This window comes from Leucoraja erinacea, chromosome 1 (genome assembly GCF_028641065.1).
Source record: "Leucoraja erinacea ecotype New England chromosome 1, Leri_hhj_1, whole genome shotgun sequence".
Lineage (NCBI taxonomy): Eukaryota > Metazoa > Chordata > Chondrichthyes > Rajiformes > Rajidae > Leucoraja > Leucoraja erinaceus.
In genome coordinates, this window is record NC_073377.1 from 54898675 (window position 1) to 54915969 (window position 17295).

The following is a 17295-nucleotide window of genomic DNA, read 5'->3' on the forward strand; positions in this document are numbered from 1 at the left end:
TAAAAACTTTCAAAATATTTCTTACTTTTATGCTGAGCAGAATGATGAAGAACAAGCTTTAAGTTGTAGAAACGCATCCTGGGGAATTATACCCAAGCACAGATTGTCAAATTCTAGAATTACAATCCAAATGTATTTAGTAAAAATGTTCAACTGATAAAAAGTAGATTTGAAAGCTTCATTGATCATAATCAAGCATTGTTAATCCTAGGTTGATCAGATGGTCTTGCTCTTCCAGAAAATCAAGGGGATGAGGAATCAGTGGGAAATCTCTCCCTGCCCAAAAATTATGTTTTCTCTTTTCAACCAATTTGCAACTACACTTAACCTGAAAATCAACTCAAATAATTCACAGTGGTGAGGCAATTTGGCTATTTGATTATGTGTACAGCATTGATGTCATGATATTTATAATATAAAGGACCCAACACACACCTTTGTCACTGATGGAGCTATTTGTATCAGTGTATCTTGAGAAATTATATATGGATATGAATACATCAAACCGAGCTCAGGGAGCAGATGTGGAGTCAAAAAGCCACATAACTGTACAGGTTAAAAGAGGCCATTCACTGAGCTTGCACTGATCATCAAACATCTATTTGTACAAATTCGACATTTTTATTGTAGACACATTCTCATTAACTCCCTCTGGATTCTATCACTCACTCACTCATGCACCAGAGGCAGTTTACAGCAACTAATCAACCTGCACATCTTTGGGTGTGGGAGGAAACTGGAGTACATAGAGGATACTTACACAATCACCCAACCTGATGTCTAATATAACTGCGACTTCTATACTCAGATATGTTGTATATGACCATACATCTTTGACGGATGCAGGACATTGAGAAAGTGATAGAAAATGGACACAAAAACAAGTAAATCACACATTTCTATAACATATGGTTCTATTACAAATGCAAATTTGGGCTCATTTCTGATCGCTGCAATTTGGGAATGAGTTAAAAGCCGTGGAGAGGACGGTAACTGCGAAGACCAGGAGAACAGTTTATTCCAGTATCAAGCGATACAATGCCAATCCATTCATTTCACAAAAGATGCTTTGACATTTATCTTCTACATCCCTTCCAACATAGCATTTTTATCAAATGTGGCTGAGAAGTTTATCTTTAAAACCAACGCCTGTCTCTCCCCATAAAAGTACCGATTCCCTCGAATAGTGGGGCTCTCTCGCATCTTAGTACATACACGTATGAATAACTTACATCGATTACAAGCGCTCCCATGTTTATGAGTTACGGGTAATGTCACTACATTGAGATTAGACAGAAACCTGATCGCGCTAGCACAGGTTGGGTCTGGTGGGCAAGGCTGGAGTCGGGGCGGGACAAGGCTAGGCTGACGACCACTAGCTGAGCCCGGGCAACGGCGGGGCTGTGCTGGCCTGGGGCGGGGCTGAGCTGGGCTGGGCGGGGTCGGGGCTGGGGCTGGGCTGGGCGGGGGGCGGCCACTTGCCGTGAGCCCAGGCAGCGGGTGGCGGGCGGAGAGAGTCTTCCTCCCGCCCCAACCCACCGCTAAAGATGAGCGGAGCGGCGCGCGTTTGCAGCGCTTACTCCAACGCGGAGGAGCTGATGGCAAGTTTCAGGTGTCCGAGGAAGACGGACGACGTGGGAAAGGTTTACTGCTGCGGGTTCTCCGATCTCAAGTACTGCTGCGATGAGGCGGGCAACTATTTCCCTTACCCGCATAGCTACATGTGGTCGCTGAGGTAAATCCAGCGACTGGGGGAAACCGGGGGGGGGGGGGGGGGGGGGGAGGAAAGGGAGGGGGTGAGGAAACGAACAAGGAGGAAAGATAGATGAATGTCCACCTAGATAGATGGGATGACTATGAGATGGAAAGCGTGCTAACTTCAGAGCAGTAATACAGCCTGGGGCTGCCCGGCACGACGTTTTCTGAAGATATACACAACATGCTGGAGTAACTCAGCGGGACAGGCAGCATCTCTCTCGAGAAGGAATGGGGGACATTTCGGGCCGAGTCCCTTCTTCAGACTGGGGATCTAGGGATTTCGGATTTGTTTTGGTCACCGGCAAACGTGGGAGGGACGCCTGTAAATCTGACCACTATACATTGCTCCTAGAGTTGGAGGGCGTAGAGTCGGCGGAGAGTTGATGTGAATGAGGGTTACTCTCGTTTCCAGCTTTCTTCCCCTTTCTACTATCTGTCTGACAAGGCTCCCGTCCTGAAAAGCCGAAGTCCATTCCCTCCACATATGTTGAGACGAGGAACCGCAGATGCTGGTGTACTGTTAATGTCCACACAGGAAGACAGTTTATTATGGCACAAGTATACGCAGCGGCCAGGCTTCGGATCCCACGGCTGTGAAATGAATGAGCTGCAGATGTATTTTGTAATTTGGGATTGAGCCCCACGGTTCGACCCCACCCCAGATAACGCGGTGCTCAGTCAATACTGCACCGTGGACCAGACTCAGACTTTGTGCTGGAGAACTCTGGCGCGTCCTGAAGCCACGGTTTTCTGATCCAACTGGGTCAGTACTCAGTAGGTTAGCCTGAATGACGACCGGTCTGATGAAGGAATACACTGGCATTATACCCGAATTCTATCAGCCTTTCCCTTTGTAGGGTACGTCGAACAATCCCTTTTCCAGGCGTTTACTGCCCCTATCCCCAAACCAAATACTTGAACCCAGTCTGAGGACAGGTCCGGTTCCAATCATGGTCCACCATTGTCCGCCAGGGAAGCTTGACCGGCTGTGTCCCTCCAGCAGTATGTTTTTCTTTGCTCGATTTCGGCATCTGCTGTCTCTTGTGCATCTAGGATAACATCAGTTAGAGTCAGTGATACCATTACACTGTTGCATGTGTCCCAAAGGAATCAAAAGGGCTGAAATAATTGGTTGGATGGGGCAACGACTTGAGCTGTGAGGTTAAGAGTAACACAGGAAGATATCTTCAAATCACAATTCTTTTGTTAAACAATTGGATTGTCATTGATAATTAAGTGAATTTCTCCGTGAAATCTTCCTCCATTCTAATATTAGTGCCCCTCCCCCCAACACCAATCACTAATTTTTAAGGACCAATTATAACACCTGGGTTTTATATGAATGGTTTAATAATGCAACATTTTATCCAAATTCAATGTTAGAGACGCCGGCTCACAGAACCCCCCCCCCCCCCCCCCCCTTTTTTTTCCCCCCTGGAGCCAATTCTCTCACATTCTAATCAACTCTCCTTAGGCTCTAAACCCCACCCATCTGGGCCAATTTACAGTGACCTACCAACCAGCATATCTTTGGGATGTGGGACAAAGCTGGAGCACCCAGAGGAAGCCGAGCTAATCACAGGGAAAATATGCAAACTCCACACAGTGGGCTGAATTGAACCCAGTATTCATTGTTATTGTGTGAAAAGTTATTTTGTTTTCATTCTTAAGTTTGGGGTCATTTCAAGCAATTCTCACAGTTTGGGCTAGGTTTACCTTTAGAGCAAATGTTATGATTTTCCCTGATTCATTGCAGGTTGTATTACCATATAACCATATAACAGCACGGAAACAGGCCATCTCGGCCCTACAAGTCCGTGCCGAACACTTATTTTCCCCTAGTCCCATCTACCTGCACTCAGACCATAACCCTCCATTCCTTTCCCAACCATATACCTATCCAATTTATTTTTAAATGATAAAATCGAACCTGCCTCCACCACTTCCACTGGAAACTCATTCCACACAGCTACCACTCTCTGAGTAAAGAAGTTCCCCCTCATGTTACCCCTAAACTTCTGTCCCTTAATTCTCAAGTCATGTCCTCTTGTTTGAATCTTCCCTACTCTCAATGGGAAAAGCTTATCCACGTCAACTCTGTCTATCCCTCTTATCATTTTAAAGACCTCTATCAAGTCCCCCCTTAACCTTCTGCGCTCCAAAGAATAAAGACGTAACTTATTCAACCTTTCTCTGTAACTTAGTTGCTGAAACCCAGGCAACATTCTAGTAAATCTCCTCTGTACTCTCTCTATTTTGTTGACATCCTTCCTACAATTGGGTGACCAAAATTGTACACCATACTCCAGAATTGATCTCACCAATGCCTTGGACAATTTTAACATTACATCCCAACTTCGATACTCAATGATCTGATTTATAAAGGCTAGCACACACCAAAAGCTTTCTTTACCACCCTATCTACATTACTAAAATCCATGTATAGACAACATCCACTGCTTTACCCTCATCAATTTCCCTAGTAACCTCTTCAAAAAATTCAAGAAGATTAGTCAAACATGACCTTCCAGGCACAAATCCATGTTGTTTGTTCCTAATCAGACCCTGTTTATCCAGATGCTTTTATATATTTTCTCTAAGTATCCTTTCAATTAATTTGCCCACCACTGAAGTCAAACTAACAGGTCTATAATTGCTAGGTTACTCTTAGAACCCTTTTTAAACAATGGAACAACATGCGCAGTACGCCAATCCTCCGGCACTATTCCCGTTTCTAATGACATTTGAAATATTTCTGTCATAGCCCCTGCTGTTTCTACACTAACTTCCCTCAATGTCCTAGGGAATATTCTGTCAGGACCTGGAGACTTATCCACTTTTATATTTTTCAAAAGTGTCAGTACTTCTTCTGTATTATTCCCATTTTGAGGCCAATGGACGAGGAAAGAAGCTTGTTTCTTGCACTCACAGCCTCTTTTCCAACAACATGAATATACAATGTATGAAGTCAATGCCGACATTATGTATTTTAAATCTGCAGCTGAAACAGAATTTTTCTTTCTAACATTAAATGATAAGGCTTCTTTAATTTCTTCTGCATTCTCCCACAGTCTTTCTTCCCCTTGTTCTTTTTCTATCCATTTGTAAGTCTAGCAAAACACAAGCAGCTACATTTCTGAAACATCTAACCAATAATTTATGTTCATTGATAAATCCCTGCTTCTGCTTCCATCATGGCCTTCATTTTACTATCTTCTTTACTATTACTAAAACTCTCATCTTGACCACTTCTGTCTGCGTTGTTTTTAAATTTGCCTAAAGACAGTACCATATATTGCTAGGATTTTCCCGCCACCTTACTCACCATGCTCCTCTGCTCCAAGTGCACCAAGTTTTGTTCCGATTAGTGGAATATTAGAAAGGTTATGAAGGTTTTAAAAATCGTGAGATCAGCAGATTGGTCTTCTCGCCTGTCAATCACCATGAAGGTAACACACCTTCTGGGGGTGAGGAGAATAAAGCCCCCACCCCCCACCGATCCCTGTCTGAAGCAGTCCCCCTCCCCGGCTACAGAACACTCCTGCCAGCCCCCACCTGAAGCCTCCCCAACCCCAGCTGCAGGACTAGCCCAAGAATCCACTCAGCCCACAATGCCCATACTAGCCCTCTGGAAACCAGTCCCTTTGGCTCCCAACACCCATACTAGCCCTCAAGAAAGCCCTCCTCCATTGGCCACCGCCTGAAGCTGTTCCACTCCCCCCTAACCCACTGGCCCCGACAGCCCTCGTCTGAAGTCGACCCCCTCCCCTGGCTGCAGAACGCAACAAGAGGTACACCAAGAAAGAATGGACTGAATAAATCTCCTCTTTAACTTTTAAATTGTTTTTATATTTTAAGAGTTATTCTCATTTTAAGCTTTAATAAATCCCTTTTCTACTTGCCGCGCCCACAGTTGCTGCCTTACAGCTCATGCTTGAATTAATTGCATGCACATACTTACTTACTTTTCTCATTTAATGTTCAGGTTACTATAAATCAATTTGTCAAACAGCTTAAAAGAAAAGTTCTGCTTGAGTTTAGCTATTTCCCAATACTTGGGGAATTTTTTAACATCTTTCACAATAAACGTCTTGGGAGCTGTGCTTCAACAAATACCCAGGTGAGTTTAAATACTTGAAAGAAAAACCAAAGCAATACGTATTTAAGAGGCTAACAAGCAGGCTAATTTACTGTTTTTAACCTGTAAATGATTCATTTGTTACCCATTGAGACAAAAAAAAAGCACCCTCTGCTGTAAAATTGCAGTCTCATACATGTTGGATTCCTGGGAAGGCTTGGGGTATTTCTTGGTAAAGTGGTCTCTTGAAACTGGAAACTTGAAGAGATGGTCATTACTTATAGATGCAAAAGATTGGGGTGGAAGATTGCAACCTTCACGTGGTCCGCCCTGTTTCGATGAATGCAATCAACCCGGCGTGCACAATCAAATAGAACAAGTTGGCCTACAACTTTAGGCTGTGCACACCATACGCACGAAGATGAAGATGCAAAAGGCTGTAGTTGGGGGAACCAAGTCAGAAATGCTGCAGAGCAATTATGAGCCGTCTCAAATGAGCAAGATGAACAGCTCATTTGGGCTTGTTTGCCGTATTGATTAAACATAAATTAAGGACTTAATTAAATTTGCCTGGTCCTAACTTCCTCCTTGCAGGTTCATCATACTGTGAAGTCAATTTAACAATTAGAAGCATGCCCACCCCCACCAAGTATAATTTCACAGGAATTCACATGAGAAATGACAGTCCACCATGTCTTTATCTGGTATGTTGCTTGCTCACGCTCTTTCTATTAAAATCTCATCATACAAGGGAGGGCCAAATTCTCTTTAATGCTTTCTTCATTATCTAAGCTGTGTTTATCCTTCACAAATTCCAATTGACATGAGACATGTGTGTCATTATTCTTTTATTGAAAATTGACCACCCCAAATTGTCGATTTTAACTCCCAGCTAATGTAGATTAATCCCTAAAATTCAAGTTCCTGATCCATATTTTTAAATCTTTCTACGGTCTATGTAAGCATTATTAGTTATATTTTCCACCCACACTTTCATCTGAATATTGACAGCTACTTGCCACTGAATCCAAATGTTACATCGTTAGAAGCTATTTTGTATCTTTAGAGGCCAGATTTTTAATCGCCAAATGAGTTCATCAATTGAGTTACATGCATCAATTACATACATTCATGTTTGTATCAATGTATCTTTTTCCTATTTAAAATTTTCTTTGAAGCTGGAGCCAATATACTTGTTGGAAATGGAAATGATATTTTGTGTATATTTGTGACTGGAAACCCAATTCAGCATCAAATTCAATATAGCACAAACGAAGGTGCTTCTATGACATTTGTTTAAATATCTTATAATCCACAGTTCTAAATATCAATTAGTTAGCAGTAAATAGCAATTCATTTAAATACAGTGGTTTTAATTACATTTAAATACAAATCCGGGTTACAATTGGGCAATCCAAACCAATTAGTGAATTTTCCAGCTATAACTGCAACCATATCAATTTGTTTCCATCAAATACAATCAAAATACTCAGCGGCCCAGGCGGCACCCGCAGAGGGAACGGATCAGGAGCCGCCATGGGCCAGGGGTCCCCCCCCCCCCCCCCCCCCCCCCCCCCCCCCCCCCCCCCCCCCCCATCCCCCCCCCCATCCCCCCCCAACAGGAAGGAACTGCAGATGCAGCCATCCCCGCAAAATGCCAAATGATTCCAGAAATGCCGAGGCGAGAGGGTGAGAGAGCGAGAGAGATCCAAAGGACGGATTTGGACCCCAACTACGCCTCGCCAGAAGTTTCAAACCTACGGCCCCCCTCCAGTTTGAGCCACGTGGACCAAGATACCACGTTGTAAATAACCACGTTCGCTACTTTGACTGGGAGTTCACGTTACGCCAGCGGTTTACAGCTGTTTGATATCCACTTCAGGAAGGGGCGGGTGATCCACAAGTTGAGCGTCCAGGAGGTGAACTCCGTTTATGGCGGAGAGACGCCAGGTCTGATGCGGGCCAAGTTCTTAGACAGTCATTATGGAATTGGGAAAAGTTCCAATGAGCTGGTGAAAGACGTGAACTGCCCTTACAGCACCACTTTCCTCCACACACTCCATCTCATGGAGACTGGAAACCAAAAATCCTAGCAAGATAGTCCACTCGACAAAAAAGCCGTAGTAGGGTCATGGGTAATCTTCAGCACCATTTCTGTAACCAGCTTCCGCCCCCGCTCTAGTATCTTTGCTTTGGTTATGGCTTCTTCATGCACGAGTCATCTTTTTGTTTCTCAGCTGCAGGTGATCATTTTGATATTCCTGCCTAGTCTTCCTTATTAACTTTGAACATCTATATATTTAAAAGTCTCATCTTGACCACTTCCTGTCTGCACTGTATATTGATTTTAGAAAAAATGCTACCTTATATGGCTGTGATTTTTGGCCATCTTACTCACAGTCCTCCGCTGCGCAGGCCCTGAGGATTTTTCCGATCGATGAAAAATAAAAGAGTTATGAGTGTTTAAAACACCTTGAGATCCTCTCTCCTGTCAATCACTGCGATGAAGGTAATGCCCCTTCCGGGGGGGGGGGGGGGGGGGGGGGGGGCATGGGAGGCAGGACTATAAAACCCTGGATGCCTGGACATGACTCAGTCTCTCTGCAAGATCACGAGGGAGATTCATCTCATTCTGCGGTGAATCAACTGAACTGTAAGTCTACAATGTACTTGAATAAATGAAAATGAAATGAGTTGTTTGGCCTGCCCTGTGCTTGAAACTGCAATGGCAATGGAAATGAAATGAAAATGCAATGAGCTGTTTGGCCTGCCCTGTGCTTGAAATTGAAATGAAATGTAATGAGTTGTTTGGCCTGCCTGAAACCACTAATTTAGGCCCACAAGGCTCCTATTAGCCGATAAACCAGTCCCTTTTGCCTAAAATGCCTGTACTAGCCCAGGAGGAGTCCCTTCGGCCCATCAGTAAGTATTCCCCCTGCAAGTATTAAACCTCACTCCAGTATTTTTCTTCCTCCCTTCATTGGCTCCATGTGAGATCCAGGCCAGGATAGACTTTCCTCCTTCATTGCTGTGATCTGCAGAAAAAGATGAAAAATGTCTAAAATTGATTCTCCACCCTCTCCCCAGGGGACTCAACGGGTCCCGTTTACTCTAATACAAAATATTGCCATTAGGAAGGAGCTCCAGAAAATCCTGCACCCACACACACACTAGCACTCCAGAAAGCCCCCCCCCCCCCCCCCCCCCCCCCCCCCCCCCCCCCCCCCCCCACAAAAATATGTGGCCATTAGGAAGGAGCTCCAGAAAATCCTGCACCCACTACAGCCCCCCCCCCCCCCCCCACCTCCCTGACACAGAGCAATCGCCGGCCCCCCTTTTTTTTTAAACATCTATTTCCTTTGGGTTTTTTTTTTTTTAATTTCCCCTTTACCATTTCCAAACTTTTTCGATAGCTGCCTTGACCCGTTTGATGTCATCCTTCGCCCTGCAGCTGATCTCATCCCGCACCGATCTGCCGTATATGCTATGTATGTGTTTGCTTGGCGGAGTCTAAGGGGAGAAGCGCCGGCACCAAGAGCGAGCGAACGCGTGGACAGATGGACGAAAGCAATGACCATAAAGCAGAATGGGTGACATTTCGGGTCGAGACCCTTCTTCAGAATGACAGTCAAGGGAATGGGAAACAGGAGATATAGGCATATCTTCCATTCATTTGTCCTTAGTACCGTCTATATCACTATATGATTGGTTGACCTTGAGATGAGATTTTGACCCCATATTTTCCCCAATGGTTTAACCTACTCCCAATTCTGTAACATCGTCTAGTTCCTCTCCAGGACCTCGATCCACATCTTAAACAATGTTAGACTCAACTGTTCAAATGTTCTGCTGCTATCTTCCATTGCTCCCAAATCTTTGGTTCATCTAAATTCTACTCTATGCCTTCAAACGTGTGGAGCAAAAATATATATCAAGACTTCATTCGCTCAAATTTAATAAAAACATTTGATTGCTAATTTAAATGCTTATATAATATTTAATGATACTTTAGTGTTACTAATGTTGTTCAGATTGTGCCAACAATTGTAATTTATTATGGTATATGTTGAATAATTCTGAATGAAAAAAACAACTAAATCTAATGTCTAGATAGAAACATTTACAGTTGCAATACCTGTACCTTTACAAAGATAAATATATTTCAAATTTATCACCAAGCCATCTGGTCTATTAATATATTAATAAAACAGAATGAATGTAAAAAGAACATTAAATTAACTGCCATACTTTCAGTTTACCAATTCAGCACTATAAAAAACTTTAGATTAGATTAGATTAGATTAGATTCCTTTACTGTCATTTTCGGTCTGAACGAAATTTCGTTTCCCTGCAGTCATACATATAAAAAAATGACAAAAAATACACAATCAACACAAATTTAACATCCACCACAGTGAGTTCACCAAACACCTCCTCACTGTGGTGGAAGGCAAAATCTTAAAGTCTCTGCCTCTTCCCTCTTGGTTCTCCCTCTGCGCCGAGGTGATCCAGGCTCCAGATGTTGTGACCCCACTATATTGGTATTAATGCTGTCGACTTCCAGTTTGTATATGGATAAAGAATGGAGGAGCAAAGTTAATAATGATTATATTGGATAAAAACCTACTATTTTAAAAACTTTTGAATTATTAAATTAGTTTTCAATTGACTAAGTTAATTTTTCAGTAATTTCATGACCCATTTTTTCCGTAATCTTAGGCAATAGACAGCACTGCCACTCAGTGTAATCATGGCTGATCATCCCCAATCAGTACCCCATTCCTGCCTTGTCCCCATATCCCCCATATCCCCTGACTCCGCTATTTTTAAGAGCCCTATCTAGCTCTCTCTTGAAAGCATCCAGAGGACCTGCTTTCACCGCCCTCTGAGGCAGAGAATTCCACAGACTCACCACTCTCTGTGAGAAAAAGTGTTTACTCCTCTCCGTTCTAAATGGCTTACTCCTTATTCTTAAACTGTGGCCCCTGGTTCTGGACTCCCCCAACATCGGGAACATGTTTCCTGCCTCTAGCGTGTCCAAGCCCTTAACAATCTTATATGTTGCAATGAGATTCCCTCTCATCCTTCTAAACTCCAGAGTGTACAAGCCCAGCTGCTCCATTCTCTCAGCATATGACAGTCCCGGGAATTAACCATGCAAACCTACGCTGCACTCCCTCAATAGCAAGAATGTCCTTCCTCAAATTAGTGGACCAAAACTGCACAATACTCCAGGTGTTGTCTCTATAGGGCCCTATACAATGTACAATCTTAATGTGGAATTTCATAAAATACTTTCTTAAAACAGAACTAACTCATATTGATTAGAAATTCACCATCATCATTCACCATTCAAACTGGCCTGAAGGAATTCCAGTAGATTGGTGAGACAAGGGATTTAGATCCAATTGATATCTAGAAAATGCACATGTTGATTCACACCACTGAGTTCTGGTTGAATCAAAAGAGAGGATTCTATTAAATGAAACAATTTAATGTATTTTAATCCTTCTTTTGTTTAGTATAGGTGCGATGGTGGGATTAGGAGTTGCTGCCCTTCTTCTGCTGGTATTTGTCATTAGTGCTTTTGCGATGTGTTGTTTATTTCTCTACAATAAACCACAAAGATTAGATTCTGGCCTCAAGCTTCAAAGCCTCACAACATCTCCATCACACAAGCGTAAGTCTAATTCATAAATTATTGGATTTCCTCAGATGTAGGCATGTTTCTATGCTGTCTGCTCTAAGGTGTAAAATGCTGAGATATTCAAGAGTGTAGTCACTATCCTTCCCGACCACCTTTTTGTTCTGTGAATCATCTTGATGCAAAAGTATGCAGTGATTTGGTAAATGTGATATTAAGAATTTCTTCAAGCAGTATTTAAGAAATATTTAATGATACTTTAGTTTTACTAATGGTGTTCAGATTGTGCCAACAATTGGCATTTGTTATGGCTTGTTCTTTTTTAAAACATTAAACCCAATCACATATTCACCTTTGTGATTGGCATCAGATTTAGGTTTATTATTGTCATGAGTACTGAGGTACAGTGAAAAGCTTTGTTTTGCAAGTGATCCAAAAATAAATCAGATGTACCATACGTAAATACTATCAAGTCAAACTCAGATACAATAGATTGTGCAAAGTTGAAGATACAGAGTGCAGAATATATTCACAGCATTGAAGCACATCAGTTTCATAGACAAAGTTCAATGTCATCAATGGGGTAGAGGTGAATTGGACGCTACCCTAGGTTATGGAAGGACCATTCAACAGCCTGATATCAGAAGGGAAGATGTTGTCCATGTTTCTTTCAGCCCACCTGTCCTTTCTGACCAAGTTGCACCATCTAAGATTGTTCCATTTGCCTGCCTTTAACCTATATTCCTCTGAACCTTTCCTGTCCCTGCACCTACCTAAGTGTTTTCTAAATGCGGTTACAGTATCTGCCTCAACCACCTTCTCTGGTAGCTCATTCCAGATACCCACCACCCTCTTAGTGAAAAATATGCCCCTAGTTTCCTATTAAATTGTGCCCCAACATCTTTAAAAAAACTCAAACAGATTCATAAGACACAATCTCCCATGTTCAAAACTATGATTACTATTCTTGTCTATCCACATGAAGATGTATATATATTATCCTCAGAATCCTTTCCACTACGTTACATACCACAGACGTTAGACTCACTGGCCTATCGTTCTCTGGCTTTTCCTGGCAGCTATTGTGCAATAGAAGTATAACATTAGCCACTGTCCAGTCATTTGGCACCTCATCTGTGTCTAACAATAATTCATGTATCTCAGCAAGGGCTCTCGTGATTTCTTATCTAGCTTCCCACATCATCGGATATATCTGATCAAGCCCGGGAGATTTATCTATCTTTATATGCCTTGGGATGTCCAGCTCCTCCTTGACTGTAATACGGACTGTCCTCAAGACATCTCCATTAACTGTCCCAAGTTCCCTTGCCTTGATGTTTTTGCACATGGTGAAAAACAGGAGAAATACTTATTGAAATACGGAAGACACAAAATGCTGGAGTAACTCAGCGGGACAGGCAGCATCTCTGGAGTGAAGGAATGGGTGGCGTTTCGGGTCAAGACCCTTCTTCAAACTGATGTCGGGAGTGGGCGGTACAGAGGGTGTAGTCCAGTGGTTCTTAACCTGGGGGTCGTTTGGGGTTTTTCCGGGGGTCATGAAGGGGTTGTAAATAACATCAATTTGTCAAGCCCATTTTTAGGAACCTAACAAAGGTATATACCACACACAGTATTTTGTTCGCCCATTCGCGTATATCAGGCATTTGCCATCAGGGTGAGCAAGGTAGGCACTGCCTACCCTGACTAAAATTATAAAATGATAATTAATAAATATGAATAGTAAAGGCATGGGAGAATTATGCCTAAGAGATCGATTTCTTAGGTAGGCATGATTCTCCATGCCTTTGATCGGCAGCACTTGTAACACGCAAAAGTCTGTAGCCCACGTGCCGTCGGCGCTGCTTCAAGCCGTCAATGACAAGCGGGGCTGAAGGCAGCTGAAATTCTGTCTTTGCAATACTGCGCACGCTCAGCAGCCTTCTGCGCATGCGCAGCGCAAGCTTCTTGGCGAGTTTTTCAAATATGGATTGCCATTATCTTAAGTGTATCTTAGGAAACAAAGAGAAAAGAATAGAGTTTGTGTACCAATAACGTGGTAAGTACATTTCTTGGTGCTATATGTTTTTAAATACCGTATTTCCCGTGGTGGGGGAGGGGGGGAGAGTTACTTTCACAGAGTATGGAGAATCGGCCCGGGGTAAAGTCGCGGGGAGGGCAGGAGTGTTGTGAAGGAGGGGGTCGGGATCATGCCACTTGCGACACTCCTTGCACAGAGCCACCACATTGAGGCCAGGGGGGAGAAGTAGCTTGGGTGGCTGGGAGCGGCCGCCACCTCAGCGCCTTCTGCTGGCCCCCGCTCACCTCAGGCAGTGCTCTCCGTCTGAAAACCTCTCTCCTGCTGCCCACTGGCCTCACTCATGTCAGCCGCTTCCCGCAAATCCTTAAATTCCCACAGCCCGATCAATTGAGGTTACTCAGCTGTCGGAATTTAAGGATTTGTGGGAAGCGGCTGACATGAGTGAAGTCGGCGTGCGGCAGGTGAGAGATGATCAGACGGAGAGCACTGCCAAAGGTGAGCGGGCCCGGAGAAGGCGCTGAGGTGGCGGCCAGTTCTACTGTCGGGTCCCGGCGGCCGCTCACAGCCACCGGAGCTGCTTCTATCCCCGGCTGCAATGCGGTGGCTCCACGCCCGGAGCGCTGCCACAGCGGTGAGTGAGTGAGTTACTGGCATGATCCCCGACACCCACCTTCTTAACACTCCTGCTCTCCCCACAACTTTACCCCTGGTCAGACTCACCACACCCTGTGAAAGGAGCTCTCCTTCAATTGGTCACTTGAACTAGTATTGTCATTCAATAAGATGACAACTGATTCAACTTGTTCCGGTGTGCTCCCGTTTTCCCCACCATCTCTTCACCTGCCGTCACCCTTCACCCCCCACCCATTCAGTTATTCAGAATGAAGAAGCTTGGAAGCCTTGGGAAAATTGAATTGTTACTGTTGTTAAGTGAAGGACTGTTCTGTTCTTTCGAAGAGGGCCCTGACCCTATTGGTCCAGTCCCCCTTAACTTATCACTGTGAGACTGGATTCTCAGCCACGGTAACTCTGAAAACAAAGGTACGCAATAGGCTTGTGATCAACGCTGACATGAGGTGCTGTCTGTCGAGCATTCTTCCTCGTTTTAATCGCCTGATGGCAGTAAAGCAATTTCAGTCATCCCATTGACTGAGCATTGGCAGACATGTTTTAATAAATCGGGCTGTTTTTTCTCTCCAATTTTTGTTTCGGGTGTCACGGTACTGACCAAGAATGTCTGAAGGGGCCATGGGGCCAAAAAGGTTACGAACCACTGATGTAGTCTGAGACAGTAAGACTGGTGTAAGACCTGGGCCTCCTCCATTGTCAGAGTGAGGCCAGCGCAAATTGGAGGAACACCACCTCATATTTCGCTTGGGTAGCTTATACCCCAGTGGTATGAACATTGAATAACTTCAAATAGCTCTTACTTTCCCTCTCTCTCCATCCCTTCCCCTTTCCCAGTTCTCCTACTAGTTTTACTATCTCCGACTACATTCTATCTCTGTCACGCCCACTCCCCTGACATCAGTCTGAAGAAGGGTCTTGAACTGAAACGTCACCCATTCCTTCTCTCCAGAGATGCTGCCAGTCACCCTGAGTTACTCCAGTATTTTGTGTCTTCCTTCCGTTAATGTACTTCGGATTCTCCTTATATTCCATTGCTATTTTCTCACCTTTATATTCCAGTGCTATTTCCTCTATTTTATATTCCAGTGCTAGCTGCTCACGACTAATGGGATTCCTACCACAAAGGCTCCGCCTGTCGTCATCTTGCTAGGCCTCAGAGCTAGGCCCGACACAACAGACTTGACTGCAGCTGCTACTTTCCCCTCACCGGTCATCTCCTTCAACAATATCAAAGGGTCATACCTGTTCCCAGATGGTTCCTGGACTCCTGCCTACTCCCTTTATTGGTGGTGACCCATCTACTTTCTTCCCCTAGCCTAGGCATGACCACTTCATTGTAACTCCTATCTATGACATCCCCAGACTCCCGAATGATCCTGAAGTAATCCAGCTGCTGTTCTAGTTCCCTAACACGATCTGTAAGGAGATGCAGCTGGATGTACCTCCCACATGTGTAGTCCTCAGGGACACTGGAAAACTCCTTCACTTCCCACATCCAACAAGTGAAACATACTACTGCCCTAACTGTCATCACTACTGCACTAGACCAAATGAAGATTTAGAAAAGAAAGGAAAAAAAGCATATACTGTACCTTGTGTTCAAGAAGGAACTGCAGATGCTGGAAGATCGAAGGTACACAAAATTGCTGGAGAAACTCAGCGGGTGCAGCAGCATCTATGGAGCGAAGAAAATAGGCGATGTTTCGGGCCGAAGAAGGGTTTTGGCCCGAAACGTTTCTCCAGCAATTTTGTGTACTTATAGACTGTACCTTATTCTGTTGTCACTGTCTACACTAAAGCTTCTTTACTAAGATGCACTTAACCTCCACATTGCCACTCCCAAAATGCTACTCCACTAGTGCCTGCCTTCCATTTTATACACCTACATGGAGCAGTCACTCCAGGATGCTAACTGTTTTCTGCTCAAAACTGACATTGGCTTCAATTTCTAAACTAAATGGAAGGTGAATGGAGTACCAACCCTTGATGTCCTTGAAGTTACCACTTGCATAGTTGCATGGAAAATAATGTAACCAATGCACTTGTTCATCTTAAACATTCCTGGTATACTGAAACAATCAGGTGATGGTCTTTTCCTACTTATAAAATATAGTGCTACACAATTTTATTTCTTAAAATATTAATCTGCCGTCTCAGCATAACTGGCAGGTGCATTAAACCATTTCTGCTGATTTTTTTCAGCTTAAAGTTCTTTTTATCCAGATTTGATAGTAATGCTGCAGTTAAATTATTTTGCACATCTGATTTTCTAATATGAAAAAGAAATGAAAGCATCTGTGAACTTATCCTGTTTATATTAACAATTTGATGCATGGATTCAATGCATCTGCATACTGTGTGCTATATAATTGGCTTCTCTTTCATGTTGTTCATTAAAAGGAATCATTGCAAACCTTGTTGTCTTTGCAGGGACAAACAAACATGGAATTTTGGAAACAACATTACAGCCGTCAGCGGCAGCTGCCCCATCACTGATCACAAATGAAATTACTGAAGAGAAACTGTTAGCAACAGTAGTAGAGACTGATATTGCAGCAACAAAACTCTCATCAGTTTGTACAAGTAAAATAGGCAGGTACTAAATTTAAAAACAAATGTTAATTCCACTTAATTAACAGAAAATATACCATAATCTATATACAAAAATGATAAATGTGGCAAGTATATGAAATGTGTGCAGCTCTAACAACAAAAGCATAATCTTTAAAATATATGTGGTGTATGAGATATAGTGTATTCTATGTTTTGTGACAAGCTTACAAATAAAATTATTTTCCCAGTGTATAGACTGAGGGAAATAAAATATATCAGCACCCATTGAACAAAAGATTTTTTATTTCAGAGTGATAAGAGTGGAACTGCTCAAAATCATTAATTTTGATAAGAAAATTCTAGGTCGATTTTTTTGATTCTGCAGAAACTTCAGTGATAACTGTGAAAACGTTTTAATATAAGGACAAAAATTAAAAGGAAACAAATTCAAAGCTGTACAAGAAATATTATATAGATTTACATAGTACATATGGAACAGAAAGAGGCCATTTGGTCCAATCATACCATGCTCACACTCCTGCTCCACATAAGCCTCTACATACTTTTTTCCGCATCTGAATCATAACCATTCCT

The 17295-nt window shown here is 43.1% G+C and overlaps 1 protein-coding gene across 1 annotated transcript; it reads left to right on the forward strand.

Moving 5' to 3' along the window:
- Positions 1–1471: 1471 nt before the first annotated feature.
- On the forward strand, positions 1472–16879 carry LOC129696908 (protein shisa-like-2B). The gene is made up of 3 exons (XM_055635009.1): positions 1472–1735; positions 11359–11516; positions 16579–16879. Exons 1-3 carry the CDS (start codon positions 1548–1550, stop codon positions 16749–16751), a joined length of 519 nt encoding a protein of 172 aa, XP_055490984.1. The 5' UTR covers positions 1472–1547; the 3' UTR covers positions 16752–16879.
- Positions 16880–17295: the final 416 nt, after the last annotated feature.

Excerpts from the sequence above, each read along its gene's own strand:
- LOC129696908 (XM_055635009.1), top strand. The coding sequence starts at position 1,548 with ATGAGCGGAGCGGCGCGCGTTTGCAGCGCTTACTCCAACGCGGAGGAG. Across the intron at positions 1,736-11,358 it reads AGCTACATGTGGTCGCTGAG|TATAGGTGCGATGGTGGGAT; the intron begins GTAAATCCAGCG and ends TCTTTTGTTTAG. Across the intron at positions 11,517-16,578 it reads AACATCTCCATCACACAAGC|GGACAAACAAACATGGAATT; the intron begins GTAAGTCTAATT and ends TTGTCTTTGCAG.